Source organism: Setaria italica, chromosome V, assembly GCF_000263155.2.
Source record: "Setaria italica strain Yugu1 chromosome V, Setaria_italica_v2.0, whole genome shotgun sequence".
NCBI classification, from domain to species: domain Eukaryota; kingdom Viridiplantae; phylum Streptophyta; class Magnoliopsida; order Poales; family Poaceae; genus Setaria; species Setaria italica.
The window spans coordinates 22166378-22179423 of NC_028454.1; the positions used below are offsets into that span (position 1 = coordinate 22166378).

General features: G+C 45.0%; 1 protein-coding gene across 1 annotated transcript; it reads left to right on the forward strand.

The window, feature by feature from the left end:
- The first annotated feature begins 874 nt into the window (after positions 1-874).
- On the forward strand, positions 875-6928 carry LOC101761383 (probable protein phosphatase 2C 3). The gene is made up of 8 exons (XM_004968770.4): positions 875-1374; positions 1807-1978; positions 2070-2223; positions 2730-2793; positions 2949-3056; positions 3184-3309; positions 3436-3668; positions 6338-6928. Exons 1-8 carry the CDS (start codon positions 1000-1002, stop codon positions 6555-6557), a joined length of 1452 nt encoding a protein of 483 aa, XP_004968827.1. The 5' UTR covers positions 875-999; the 3' UTR covers positions 6558-6928.
- Positions 6929-13046: the final 6118 nt, after the last annotated feature.

Consider the following 13046-nt stretch of genomic DNA (forward strand, 5'->3'; position numbering starts at 1 on the left):
ATCTTACAACTCACGATAAGTTTTTCATAGCTTAATCAAACATATTGTAACAAGGACTGCAACTGTCCAAAGTGGGAACACCTCTCCCTTGGCATGTAAGTTCTGGACGCGCGACGATGGCTGTGGTTCACGGGTCGGCGCCGACACTCGTCGAGGTCGAGCCTCCGAGAAAGGTTCAGGTGCTCTCGCGGATTGGGGTGCTATCGTGCTCCCAACCCACGGATGCATCTGTAAATGTGCATAAAAAATTCATATAAAAATATGAATGGAGACTGTCTCACATCTTCTACCATAAGAAAAATTGATGATGAAAAAAAATATGTGCAAGAAGAAAAAAAAAGAGAAATCAGTGCACGAATAATTACGAATCCGTTACTGTTCGTGCACTTATTTCTTTTATTTATTTCTTTTTACATAAATTTTTGTTCATCATCAATTTTTACGTGACGGTAGAAAATGTTAAGAAATTCCCATTCATATTTTTTGATGAAGTTTTGATCGGTGCATCCGTGAGTTGGGAGTAACCCGTAGGAGCAACCGAACCTTTCTCGCGAACCGGGGCACGCGAGCGGCCGCGGCGCCTCGCGCCGGGCGAGGACGAGGCGACAAAAACGCAGGAGCAGCGGAGCCGTGTGCAGGCCGCCAGAGCCACGGCCGCGAGTCGACCTCCACGCCTGGGTCCGGGGGTACCGGACAAACGACCCAGCCGTCCACCACCATCAAACCTGAAAACTGCCAACCATCTCGAGGGCGACGCCGATAAAAAAAGTAAAGGGTAACAAGAAAACACAGCGGCAACACGGGCGGACTGGAGGGAGGCAACTTGACTCTGCGAGACCACCGCTGCGACTGGCCTGCGAGGCGATCGACCAGTAACACGCCGCGATAATAAAACCAAAACCGCGTCTCGCCTCCACCTCCCTTTCCTCGCGCTCGTGCCCCGTCTGTCCTCCGTCCCCCCGCCTCGATCCGATCGGGGACGGGTCGAGGGGCAGGGGAATGTCGTCCTCGTCGACGTCTTCGGCGGCGGCGCACCAGCAGCACCATCAGCACCACCGGCGCCAGGGCGGAGGGAGCGGGCTCGTGCCGCTCGCCGCGCTCATCAAGGAGGAGGCCCGCACCGAGCGCCGCGCCGGCGCCGGCGGCGGGAGCAGGATCTGCGCGCGCGACGAGGACGCCGGAGGCTCCGGCGTGGCAGGGGAGGCGGCGGCGGAGGAGGAGGCGCGGAGGCAGCGCCCGCTGCTGCGGTACGGGTGCGCCGCGCAGTCCAAAAAGGGCGAGGACTTCTTCCTGCTGAGGACGGACTGCCCGCGCCCCTCCACCTCTGCTTCCTCCTCCGCGGCCTCGCCGCACCCCACCTTCGCCGTCTTCGCCGTGAGTACCAACCCCCACCCATCTCGCCTCTCCGCTCTCTGGGCATCCATCTCTCTAGTCTTCGTCACTTAGTGAGTTGAGCTGCAGCAGTAGCACCGCACTATTCTTCATCTGTTGATTCGGAGCTCGGGATTAGCTGAATACCGAGCTAGTGAACTTCAATTCGTTGGCCCTAGCAACTGTGCTGCATTGGGAGCGTGGAGTTTGCTTTGCATCTATGAGGGCGGTTGCTAAAAATTTGCCCTCTGCTGCAGATCTTAGCAGGCCTGTTCGTGGTTTAGGACCTAGGGCATGGGATTATGAGCTGAGAACTCGCAATTATGCACTTAACTGTTCCATGGGTGGGCTATAAAGCGGAATGCTTGACTCTGCAAGTGCCATGTGTACACTGGAGTGTTGCCAAGCGCTAATAGTACGTTTCTCTGTCTTTAGGTGCTTGATGGCCATAATGGTAATGCCGCCGCAATATACACAAGGGACAATTTGCTCAACCATGTCCTCAGCGCGATGCCACGTGGGCTGTCCAGGGAGGAGTGGTTGCACGCGTTGCCACGAGCACTGGTCGCTGGGTTTGTTAAGACGGACAAGGAGTTCCAGAGCAAAGGCATGATTCTGCAATCAATGTTTTGCAATTGCTGCTGCCTTATAAGTTATCACGAATGCTGATGAATTTCTCCTCTTTTGATGTTTACCAGGCCAAACATCTGGCACAACTGCTACGTTTGTGATAATTGACGGATGGACTATCACTGTTGCCTCTGTTGGCGATTCTCGCTGTATTTTAGATGCTCAGGGTGGGACTGTTTCTTTGCTTACTGTGGATCACAGACTAGAAGAAAATGTTGAGGAGTGAGTATTAGTTGCTTTCAAAATTATGTGGATATGGTATTTTGCTGGCAAAATTGCATGTCGACAAGCTTTTCCATGGCTTGCTTACCCATGAATTGGGATTGCATGCATGCATGCTTTGTTGGTTAACTAGCTGTATTTACTCAATTGCTAGTTGCTTTGAAAGTCTACACCTCTTCATGCAGCAATTAGTCCTCCCCTATTCTTAATACGAAGTCCAGTTTCCATTTCTGCAAAAATTAATTGGACCATGCCACCACTATTAATAGAAGTGACTAATTACTATATTAACTTGTACCAGTAATTAATATTCAAAAATAGAAAGCTTTTGTTTGCTACAGCCTTGGTTTAATGTTAGCCTTATTAACTCTAATCGGTAGCACTTCTTAATATTCTTTCATCGAGTACTAGTGTGGATATTATTGTTGACCAATTGTTGGCTTGAAAAATATATTAGTAAATGGTTATTTTTGCTTTACCAAAACTATAATGTAAAATAATGGCAGGAGGGAGCGCGTTACAGCAAGTGGAGGTGAAGTTGGAAGGCTTAGTGTTGTTGGTGGAGCAGAGGTATGCTCTCACATATTGCATTTCTTCTGTCAAGAGAATATGATTTTACATGCTAGCTTTCAATGCTATATGTATCAGACCATGCATTGAATACTAGTAGCTTAACATTTGAAGGATTAGAAAACAACATAACAAATGTCCTACCCTGTTACAAGATTGGTCCGCTACGATGCTGGCCAGGAGGACTATGCCTATCAAGATCCATTGGAGATATTGATGTTGGCGAATTTATTGTTCCTGTTCCTTATGTGAAGCAAGTGAAGGTACTCTGTTATTTCCATAAAGAAGTGTCTGAAATTCTCTTACCTTCAATGTTTAGGCTTTCCACTCTCCATGTAGATACTATCCATCAGTATGCTGATTGACTCGGTTCATTCTTCTTTCCCTTAGTTGTCAAATGCTGGAGGAAGGCTTATCATTGCTTCAGATGGCATTTGGGATGCATTGCCCTCAGAGGCAGCTGCTAAGTCTTGCAGAGGTTTACCTGCTGAGCTTGCTGCAAAGCAAGTTGTTAAGGTGAATAGTTCACCACTAGGTTATATATTGTTGTTTAGCCTTGATGATACTTATGGTTGCCAGAACCATCATTGCATCACGGGACATGTTATTCTTACCGACCACATGTATGCAATAATCGTTTAGGAGGCGCTCAGGACAAGAGGGCTAAAGGATGATACAACTTGCATTGTTGTTGACATAATCCCACCTGGTCAAACAATACGACCTGCTTCTCCGCCTAAAAAGATGAACAAGTTGAAGTCTTTAATCTTCAGAAAGAAAGCAAAGGATCCTTCTCAGAAATTGACTAAGCAACATTCAGGGGCTGGTGTCGTTGAAGAGATATTTGAAGAAGGTTCAGCCATGCTATCAGAAAGGTTAGTTCAATTCTTTCCCCAAATGTTGTATTTACCAGAATTTTCATGTGTTTTTCCACTAGCTCCATTTTGAGAGGTGCGAGTAGCAGGGTTTGTTTTGTTTCAAAGGGGTTGCAGTAGTATTTGTTGTGAACCATACAAATATACTTATATGCCGACTAGGTTAGATCCTAGTAAACTATATTAGTTAGTCCGTGTATCATGACAGCCAGTGCCATTCATTCCCACCTCGTTGTTCTGTCATTGCTCAACATATGGCTTGAACATGATCAACTCCAACATGGATCCATCATGTTGATGGCAGTTGGGGCATGTGTCTGTCTGGTGTTCTAGAAGCTGCTAGCTGCTAGGTGGTAGCATATTTTGGCTAGGCTGAATCTGGTAGTGAATGGAACGTGGATGCTGGGAATTTAACATTCTTTTGTACTGTTATTTAGATGCACAATTCTCTCAAAAACCTACTTGCAATCATGCAGTGTATCTCTTGTTAGAATCCTTATTCCTTACGAATCTACTATCCTTCGCTCTTTGCTACACATCTGGAAACAAAGCTCTCATGTGTCTCGAGTAATGTGCATTGATCACATCGCTTTATAAATCATGAACATTCTTTTCAACTTATTCTTTGAGATCCATTTAAATTCCCTGCAAGGGGCTATCGGCTCCTTGCTGCATTCCATAGACATGGTAGCAAATACACCATTTTGATTGTCACTATCGTAATCTGGTTGTACATCCATCATTGATTGAAACTGAAAAGCAAATGCTGCCCATAGTCCTTATCACCTCATTGCTACACCCCATGGTGCAATTTTTTCTTCACATGCGCAATCCTATGCCATTAATGCACAGGCGAGCAGATGGTATAAGCTCATAAGCATGATGGCTGAATATGCAAAATCTGGATGCAGTGTGTCCATGATGTGGGCGCTTCATTGTGGGCCTTGGCATCCATTTTTTCTTTCATGTGAGAAATAAATTTTTAAGAGTTAAATATATTTTTTCCTCATGCACTCAGTAAGACTGTATATTGTTGTTTTGGGACTATTGCGTTCTTGCCCTTACTCTGAACTTCAATTGCGATTTTGCCCTCATTTTTGTTCATGTGATTTTACCCCTACTTTTTGAAAACGAAAACGAAGCTTCCATTTGCCCCTCTTCTTGATTCCGTTAGTTATTGCTGGACTAGGCAAATTAAAAAAAACAGAAAACTCTTTAGTATTATGGGAATAGACAAAGCTCCTTTCCACCCATACCAATCCCCACTCCTGTAACCCACACGACACCTCTCCGCTTTCTCCCTTGAACCCTGTCGGCGGCGCGTGCATCAGGTGAATCGGCGATGTTGGCAGCAATTCAGGTGGGCGTGAGGCGTACGGGCGAGCCTGGGCGCTGGGTGCGCGATTTGGCCAGACGAGTGCGTGCTGCCCTGGGGCGAGGGCGCGCAACCTGGCCACGGTGCGGCCATGGGAGCTCGGGCTGCCAGGGGCACATGCACGGGCGTGCGACCTGGTAGGCCACGGACGCGAGCATGTGATCTGGCCAAGACGAGGCCGCGGGAGCACGCGCCGGCCACGACGCGGCTGGGTGAGCGGAATCCAGCGGAGGCGGCGTTCAGGCCAGGTGATTTGTGAAGAGGTTGGCTAGGACGCTATGTGCCTGTTGCTGGATCCCCATTGCTAGGTGTGTGGCGAGTGGCGATTGGTGACAACGCAGATGGCTTGATTACTTTATCTGGACGAAGGAACTGAAGAGCTGAGCCTATTGAGAAAGAACAGGCATCAGTCAGTTCAGCTGCTAAGCTGCCACGGGGTTCAGAAACTTGGACACCAAGCATGGCAAATAGTGTCTGTTTCAAAAAAAAACCCAGAAACTTGCCCAAATATATGATGTTAAAACAGGGGTAAAATCACAAAATACTTAGAAAAGGAGGGGAAATTTTGCATGGACAAATTTGTCTTTTTCTAGCTCATTTGACACTGTTAACAGTTGTTCACGGAATAGGGGCAAACTCTCTTCAATTTCAAAAAGTAGGGGTAAAATCACAAAGGTCGGAAAAGCGAGGGGTAAATTCACAATCAGTTCAGAATAGTGGCAAGAACGCAATAGCCCCTATTGTTTTTGCTTTCAAGTGGTCAATTTTCTGCATAGTACAAACAGCTTGTGCTGATCTCTTATGTACGCATCATTCTTGCCCTGGAATAAGAAGCTGGTTGAAACTTGATTCCCAGTTCCAGCAGTTTGAGTTTTGGAGCTCAAACCGTGCCAGTAAAACTTCTGAGAGGGTTGGCTGTGCTCGATAAGAGTGATGTGAAATATTAATATCTAGGAAACAGTTAATGTCAAATGGAAATCCTGCAGTACAAATATATTACTGTTAAACATCTTAATATAAAAATACTCAGCTCTCATGCGTGTTCGAGAAAAAACTACTAGTGTTGTAATAACCGTCTACATCATCACCATATAGCATGATAATAAGTTTAAGTTTAAGGTAATTTATACATTTTTTTCACCATAGCAATAGCCTTTTCATCGATTTTCATGTTCATCTTGTTGTATACTACCATTTTTAATTTTTTTTAAAGTGAAATACTATAAATGTATTGTAACCTGTTGATTTGGGATATCCACAACAGAACACTCATTTCATCTACCTGTACCTGCAGGTTAGGTCCTGATTCAAATGGTGGGCGTACATCGTCAAGCTTGTTTACATGCGCCATTTGCCAGGTAGATTTGGAACCAAGTGAAGGCATATCAGTCCATGCCGGATCCATCTTCTCTTCGAGCTCTAAGCCATGGGAAGGCCCATTCCTCTGCTCAGATTGCCGTGATAAGAAGGACGCCATGGAAGGCAAACGGCCAAGCGGCGTCAAGGTTCTGTAGTGGACAGCAAGTCAGCAACCGATCACCATTGTAGCTTCCCGCAAAATCTCACCTTTCTTTTCTTGGTGAGCATGGACCCTTGCAGCGTTACAGAAATTTTCCTTAATTGTTAGGCGATTCGGATAATTTTAGGCTGCATTTATTTTGTTTTACTATGCGAGGAACTAGCCGACTATGTAAGTAGCTCTTGCCAAAAGGAAATGTGAAGCGAGTGAATAGGGTATCCCTTCATTTTTCTCTTTCTCTTCTATATTTTAGGAATGGACTAACTGCAGCTCGCTGCTTGCGAGGTGGATATGATAGCTAAGCTATTCTTTATTTGTAACCTATTGGTGCCTTTGCTAATAGAATATTTAGTTATTGCAGCCCTCCCCTCCTACCTTTCCTACTAATAAAATGCACCTCCATTTATTTGTTCATTTTCCTCCAGCCCTGTATAAGCCATTCTTCAGGTGAGAGTTTGGTACAGGCAAGGTAAGGGTTTGGGTACAGGCACATAATCATGGTTGAGATGCAATAGAGAATAGACCCTTTGTTGAAAAGGAGTTTTCATACGACAGAAGCCTTGGTAAAGATGACGGTGGGTGGGGAAGACAAGTCGTTTGTAATTGTTGTGCTGTGCTGGGGAGTTTAATCTCTCTTTTTAAGTCAATTTATAAAGAAACGAGTACGTCCGAAAGGCCATAGCTACACAAACGGTAGTCTGCTCGACTGGTCCGGTGGTTCCATAGATGAGAATTCTTGGTGGCAACCATGAACACTGAGCACAGCAGTCAGCAGCATACATTCTCCGCCGCTGCTCACTTCTTGCTCCATCTCCATCAAGCGCCACTGGTGATTTTCCCTTGTTTTGCAAGCTGCTGAAGAAAACTTGCTCATGGACCCACCAACGGGGGCTAGCCTTGCGCCTTATGTGTCGAGCAGAGCTCTAACGCTCCCCTACCTGGAGAACTGGTTTGCACGGTTCACGCACCGGCTGGCTGAAGGCAGCCTTATCCTGGGTGCATGCTCGCACCTCGCAACTTTTGAGTTTGTTGCTGAGCATTTCGCAATGCTCTCTTATGGCAAGAGTTCCCGTGAATGATAGGTGGACACTCGGGCGACTTCCGCTACGTACGTGCCCCTCTTTGCTGAGCCGCGGCATTTCTATCCATGGCTCATGAAGGTGCTGACGAAATATGCCAAGGAGCCTCAGAGAAGTTAACTAGCTTCTGAACCCGGGGTTTCCGTCTGAAATAAATGATTGTTTAGCATCCTGTTATGTCCACCACATTAGCTAGTGTGGGACTCTTGTTTTCTGTTCCCGAAGGCCATGTTTGGAAGCCTGGTTTTATAACCAAAACCTGTGTAAATTCGAGATCCGAAAAATTTTACATTTGAAACTAATATTACAAAGTGGCCAAATAGGGCCTAAGAAGAAGAACGGAAGTACTCCTATCTATGTTTGAACCCCACTCAATAGAGCACGTGTAAAATAAGGAAAAAACCACACCACAATATCTTAATAAAGAAGTTATGTTACATTGCTCACAATTCTCAGACATTTGCAGAATCAGGAGCCTCCGCATAGTTAGGTTCTGTTTGGCAGAGCTCCCAGATCTGATTCTCTGTTGAATCCAGCAGGAGCTCTGCCAAACAGTTGTTCCAGAGAGAAGTGATTCTCTACTGATTCTGTGAAGCGATTCTCTGAAATGAACTAAGAACCTGGGAGCTGAAAAAGTAGCTTCTTCTAATTCTGTGAAGTGATTCTTCATCCTAATTTGAAGAGTTTATGCTAGAGAATAAAAAAGAATCACTTTCAGCCACAGAATCACTTCTCTCAAAGAATCAACCCCATAGAGAATTAGAATCAGATGAAGCTCTACTAAAAGAGCCCTTAATCTAAGATGCCCTTACCTCCATCGCCTTTATTGCCTTGCTGAGTTCATAGAGCTTAACTCCTTGGCTGAGTTTTTATCTTTTATCTGCTCATGAACTGTCATCGCAACAACCATTTCTATTGCTTCGGGAGTTCTCTTTCCCTTAGTGCAACAATAGAAAGAAACAATATTATCACTGCTCTCAACAAATAACTCTATAATTTTTATTGCTACATGAAGGCCTTTTTATTTTACCTCCAGATCCGATATTTTTCCTTGTTCAGAAGGTCAGAACTATGAAAACATGAATGGGCCGAGTCTGCATCTTTTGGGAAACTAGAGGGCTGTAAAATTATTGGTGTCTCATTAGTTTGTTTAAATTTCTTCCCAAGTGTAGGGATCTCCAGAGAAAGATAATTCCTTGTGTGGACCCTTGACCTCTCTGACTTTGGTATCACTAACAAGTTTGTTACTGGTCCTGTTTTGACAAAATCAGAAGAATAAATTATGTGGAAGTAAAATCATACACAACGTGAGCTGTAACCTGTTGCGAAGTACAAGTACTCACCCATTTTGTTTCCCAGTTTCCTAACAGCATTCCATATGTGTCCCAACAGTGCAATCCTTTGATCCAGAAACCAACCATGCTTCATCAGAACTAAATGCTAATGTACTAATTGGGGCCCTGTTGAGTAACAAAATACACTTGTCATTCGATCTGAAGTTCAACTGGCAATAATGGTTTGGACATATTGTTTAATTTAGTTTAGTTTTATAAATTTAGACCTATTGAATAGTAAAATGGTGAAACAAATACTGAATGTGTAATTTTAGGAATCTACCATGCCAATATGTATTAACTGATCAATGCAAAGCATTTAACGCTACTATATGTTAACTTCAGAATTTTTTATAAGCGTACTCATCATCTTACTCACAACATTGCTTTTGTATGGGTCGTCAAAGTTATGATCTGCACTATATTCATGTTTCTTGACATAGTATAAGTGACGAGTAAAAATTGTCATTCAAGATACCACATTTGCTTATATACTGTAACAATACTCACTTGTGTCCATATAGCACATGGCAGTCATCCTGGGACAACATTTTCGCTGTGTACTGCATCCCAATACTACTCAATCCAGTGACATATATTACTAGCTCCACAAATCATTAATTGCTCCAATGGATCAATAACAGTTGTAATAATTGGACTGAAGAGTGTCCGCATGCGAAGTAGTCTTCCAGACAGTAGTTCTGAGACCTAGAATCATCACTGTAAGTGTCTTCAATTCTGATGGAAGATGTTTAGAAAGGTGTTTTCTACATTTAACATAGTATACTGATCAAATCATACCGTAGTTGATTATACAAGTAAAAAGTAAATCATATTCAAGGAATACATTAGGTCCAAGATGGCATGAAACCCATAGCAAAAAAGGGTGTTAAGTCCCACTCATTTTCAAAGTAGTTGCAACTAAATTTGTCAACAGAAGAATAGACATCTTCTCCTCTAACTATGTCAGAACATATAGCTGAATTTCTGGACCATTATTTTGCTTTGACCACTCAGGGAAACCGTGTGTATTGAAGTAGAAGAAAAGGATCAACTTACAATCCCAAGAAAAAAAGAGAAAAACACACAACAACTCATGTCTATGGTTATGGTCGCACCACAGGAAAAAAGGCTAGTGAAGCGACTCGGGATGAAGACGCGCGTGTCACAACCACAAAGCTCTGAACTTCTTAGCACTCGCCATGCACAAGAGCTTGCATTGACTCCCTCAGAAAGCAACACCCTGTTGTTATGACCTCTAGAACAATTTCAATAACATACTGTTGACGCCGGATTTTGACACGTGTATAAAATCGGCGTCAAAGAAGGAAAAAGGCGGCCAGTGTGGCGGCTAGAAGCTACAGTTGGGAATCGACCGATTAAGCTACAGTGTTTCGGCTGATTGGCAGAGGGAGTCAATGGAGGTCGGCTGATTGGGAGCCAGAACGGCTTGGTCATTTTGGGCCTAAGGTGGGCTAGGATGAAGATTTGTTGAAGAAGCAGATTGGCCCGTGCAAAAAATAATAACCAACTCGGATACGAGTTGTGTTTGTAAATATTTATTTTCGTTTAAAATTAGAGATAGATCCTAGTCGGTTAGGAAGTCAGTTGTAGCAGGGTATAAATAGCTGCCTCGAAAGACTTGTAAAACAACAACACCAATCAATACAACGAATCTATTTTTTCCTCGTACCTAGTTTCAAGTCGGCGAATTCGCCAAAACCGTTTTCCTTCACGAGTTCGTACGGGTTGGCAGGGCTGCATCGACATGATCTTCGGTTGATTCTATAAGTTCCGCTTATCAAGTAACATCTAAGCTTTAACTTCGGGCACATTGTTGTTGTTTCATTTAGATTTATTCACTAGTTATCGATATCAACTAGAATCATATGTTTTACCTGTTATTTTAGTTTTTATCACCAGTTATCCAGCTTGAGGTACGAAATGTCAGCTTTTATTACTTTTATGCTTTATTATCACATAGCCGATTAGATCTACACCAAGTGCCACTTTTGTAGTGTTGTTTAGGTTGCTCTAGTAGTTTTCCTTACAATTGCTACATGAGTGTCGGCTATTTTATAGCCGGTCATCTCTATAGTAAATCGGCCGATTCGCTGATACGCTTTTCAAGACAGATCGGAATTTTAGCCGATTGAGGCCACTGGAATTTAATAGTTTTCTTTCCTTGTCAATCAACAGGTCAGATTGACTGGCACGCCGCGCGAACCGCACCAGGGCAATAACCCGAACAGAAGTTAAGCAGATTCTCCCGGATCGTGTGTCCGACGCTGAGGATCATCGGCCGATTTTCAGCGCCAACACACTTTTGGCATGCCCAGTGGGACAAGACAAGATCCAACATGTCGAAGGCTGCTGAGATCTCTGAAGATAACGTCATCGAAGTCACTGAAGCATATCTCAAGGACGATCAGAAAGAGGAAGTGGCGAGGGCTATAGAAGAATCCAGGAAGACATGCCTCCAGTCTTTCAGTCGTACCAGAAGCGGGGAGACCGTCAAGAAAGCTCCTCTTCCCACTTCCCGCCATATCACCATCGTCGAGAACTCAGGGAAGATGTCTGAAATGATTCAACAGTATGTTTATCAGGCTATGATCGACCAGTCCACAGTAATGACCAACACTGTATACAATGCCGTCATCAGTTCTTTGGTCAGCGGTGCAGCCCAGGGGTATCAAGGGCCAGCTTATGCCCCTCCCATCGTGGCACCAATCAGAGGCTTCTCAGCGGTGCCAAACGCGTCTCACTCGGCTGCTCAGCCGATGCAGATGCAACATGGAAGGTACAACACTTCAATGCCCCTGGGGTACAACGGCGCATCATTCTACCAATCGCAAGCGCCATCTCATCCTGCTCCAATTTCCTCTGTACAACCGCCGATCTCAAACTCGGCACCATGGGGAGTAGCAGCAACACCCGCCGGTCTGGGTCCGTCAACCAGTTACAGGAAGTCTCCAGTCCAGGTGCTATTCCAATCGGCCACTCGGCCGATAGCCCCGCAATACCAGCCAGCCACTTCAGAAATCGGCGGGGTGGCAGACGCTCTAGAAACACTCAGAGTTACAGCACCGATGATATTGTACGATGAAACGGCAGATCCACTACGTCAGCAACCATCGGCTACTCAGTCGACAACCCAGCCACAAGATTTGCAGCACACTCCAGTCTATCACCCAATCGTGGCGCCGCAAATCCAACATCACGTGCCGATTCCTCAGCCAGTTGTGCATCAGCAGCAGGTGGATTTGACCCCGAGGATAGCGGAGGTAATTCAAGATCAGTTTGGGTTAAAATCAAAAGTACAGACTTACATGTACAAGATGCCATACCCGCCTGCTTACGATCTTTTGCCATTCCCTCATCGGTACAAAGTCCCCGACTTCACCAAGTTCTCGGGCCTGGACGACACGTCGACTGTGGAGCACGTTAACAGGTTCATCATCCAGTGCAGGGAATCTGCTACGCAAGATGCTTAGAGGGTGCGCTTGTTCTCGTCGTCCCTGTCCGGATCAGCCTTCCAATGGTTTACTACACTACCGCCCAACTCCATTGTTACCTGGGCCAATTTGGAAAAGCAATTCCATAAGTACTTCTATGCGGGGGTCCACGAGATGAAACTCTCAGATCTGACCAGCCTCAAGCAAAGAAGCGATAAATCAGTGACCAACTACATACAGAGGTTCAGGGAAGTCAGAAACAAGTGCTACACCCTGGTCTTGACCGACGTCCAGTTGGCCGATATCGCTTTCCAAGGACTCCTACCACACATCAAGAAGAAGTACACCTCCCAGGAGTTCGAAAACTTGAGCCAAATCATCCACCGGCTGTCCGGCCAGGAAATACGCCCCTTCGACTAATGAAGGACAGAAAAAGGTGGCATATGTGGAAGGGTCCGAATCAGAAGAGGAGGCAGAAATCGGCCTAGCAGAATGGGTAAAAGGGAAAAAGCCAATATCGTGCTCGTTCAGCAAAAAGGAACCAGAGACATTTGGCTTCAACACGTCCAAGGCCGACAAAATCTTTGACTTGCTGCTTCAGGAGGGACAGTATCAA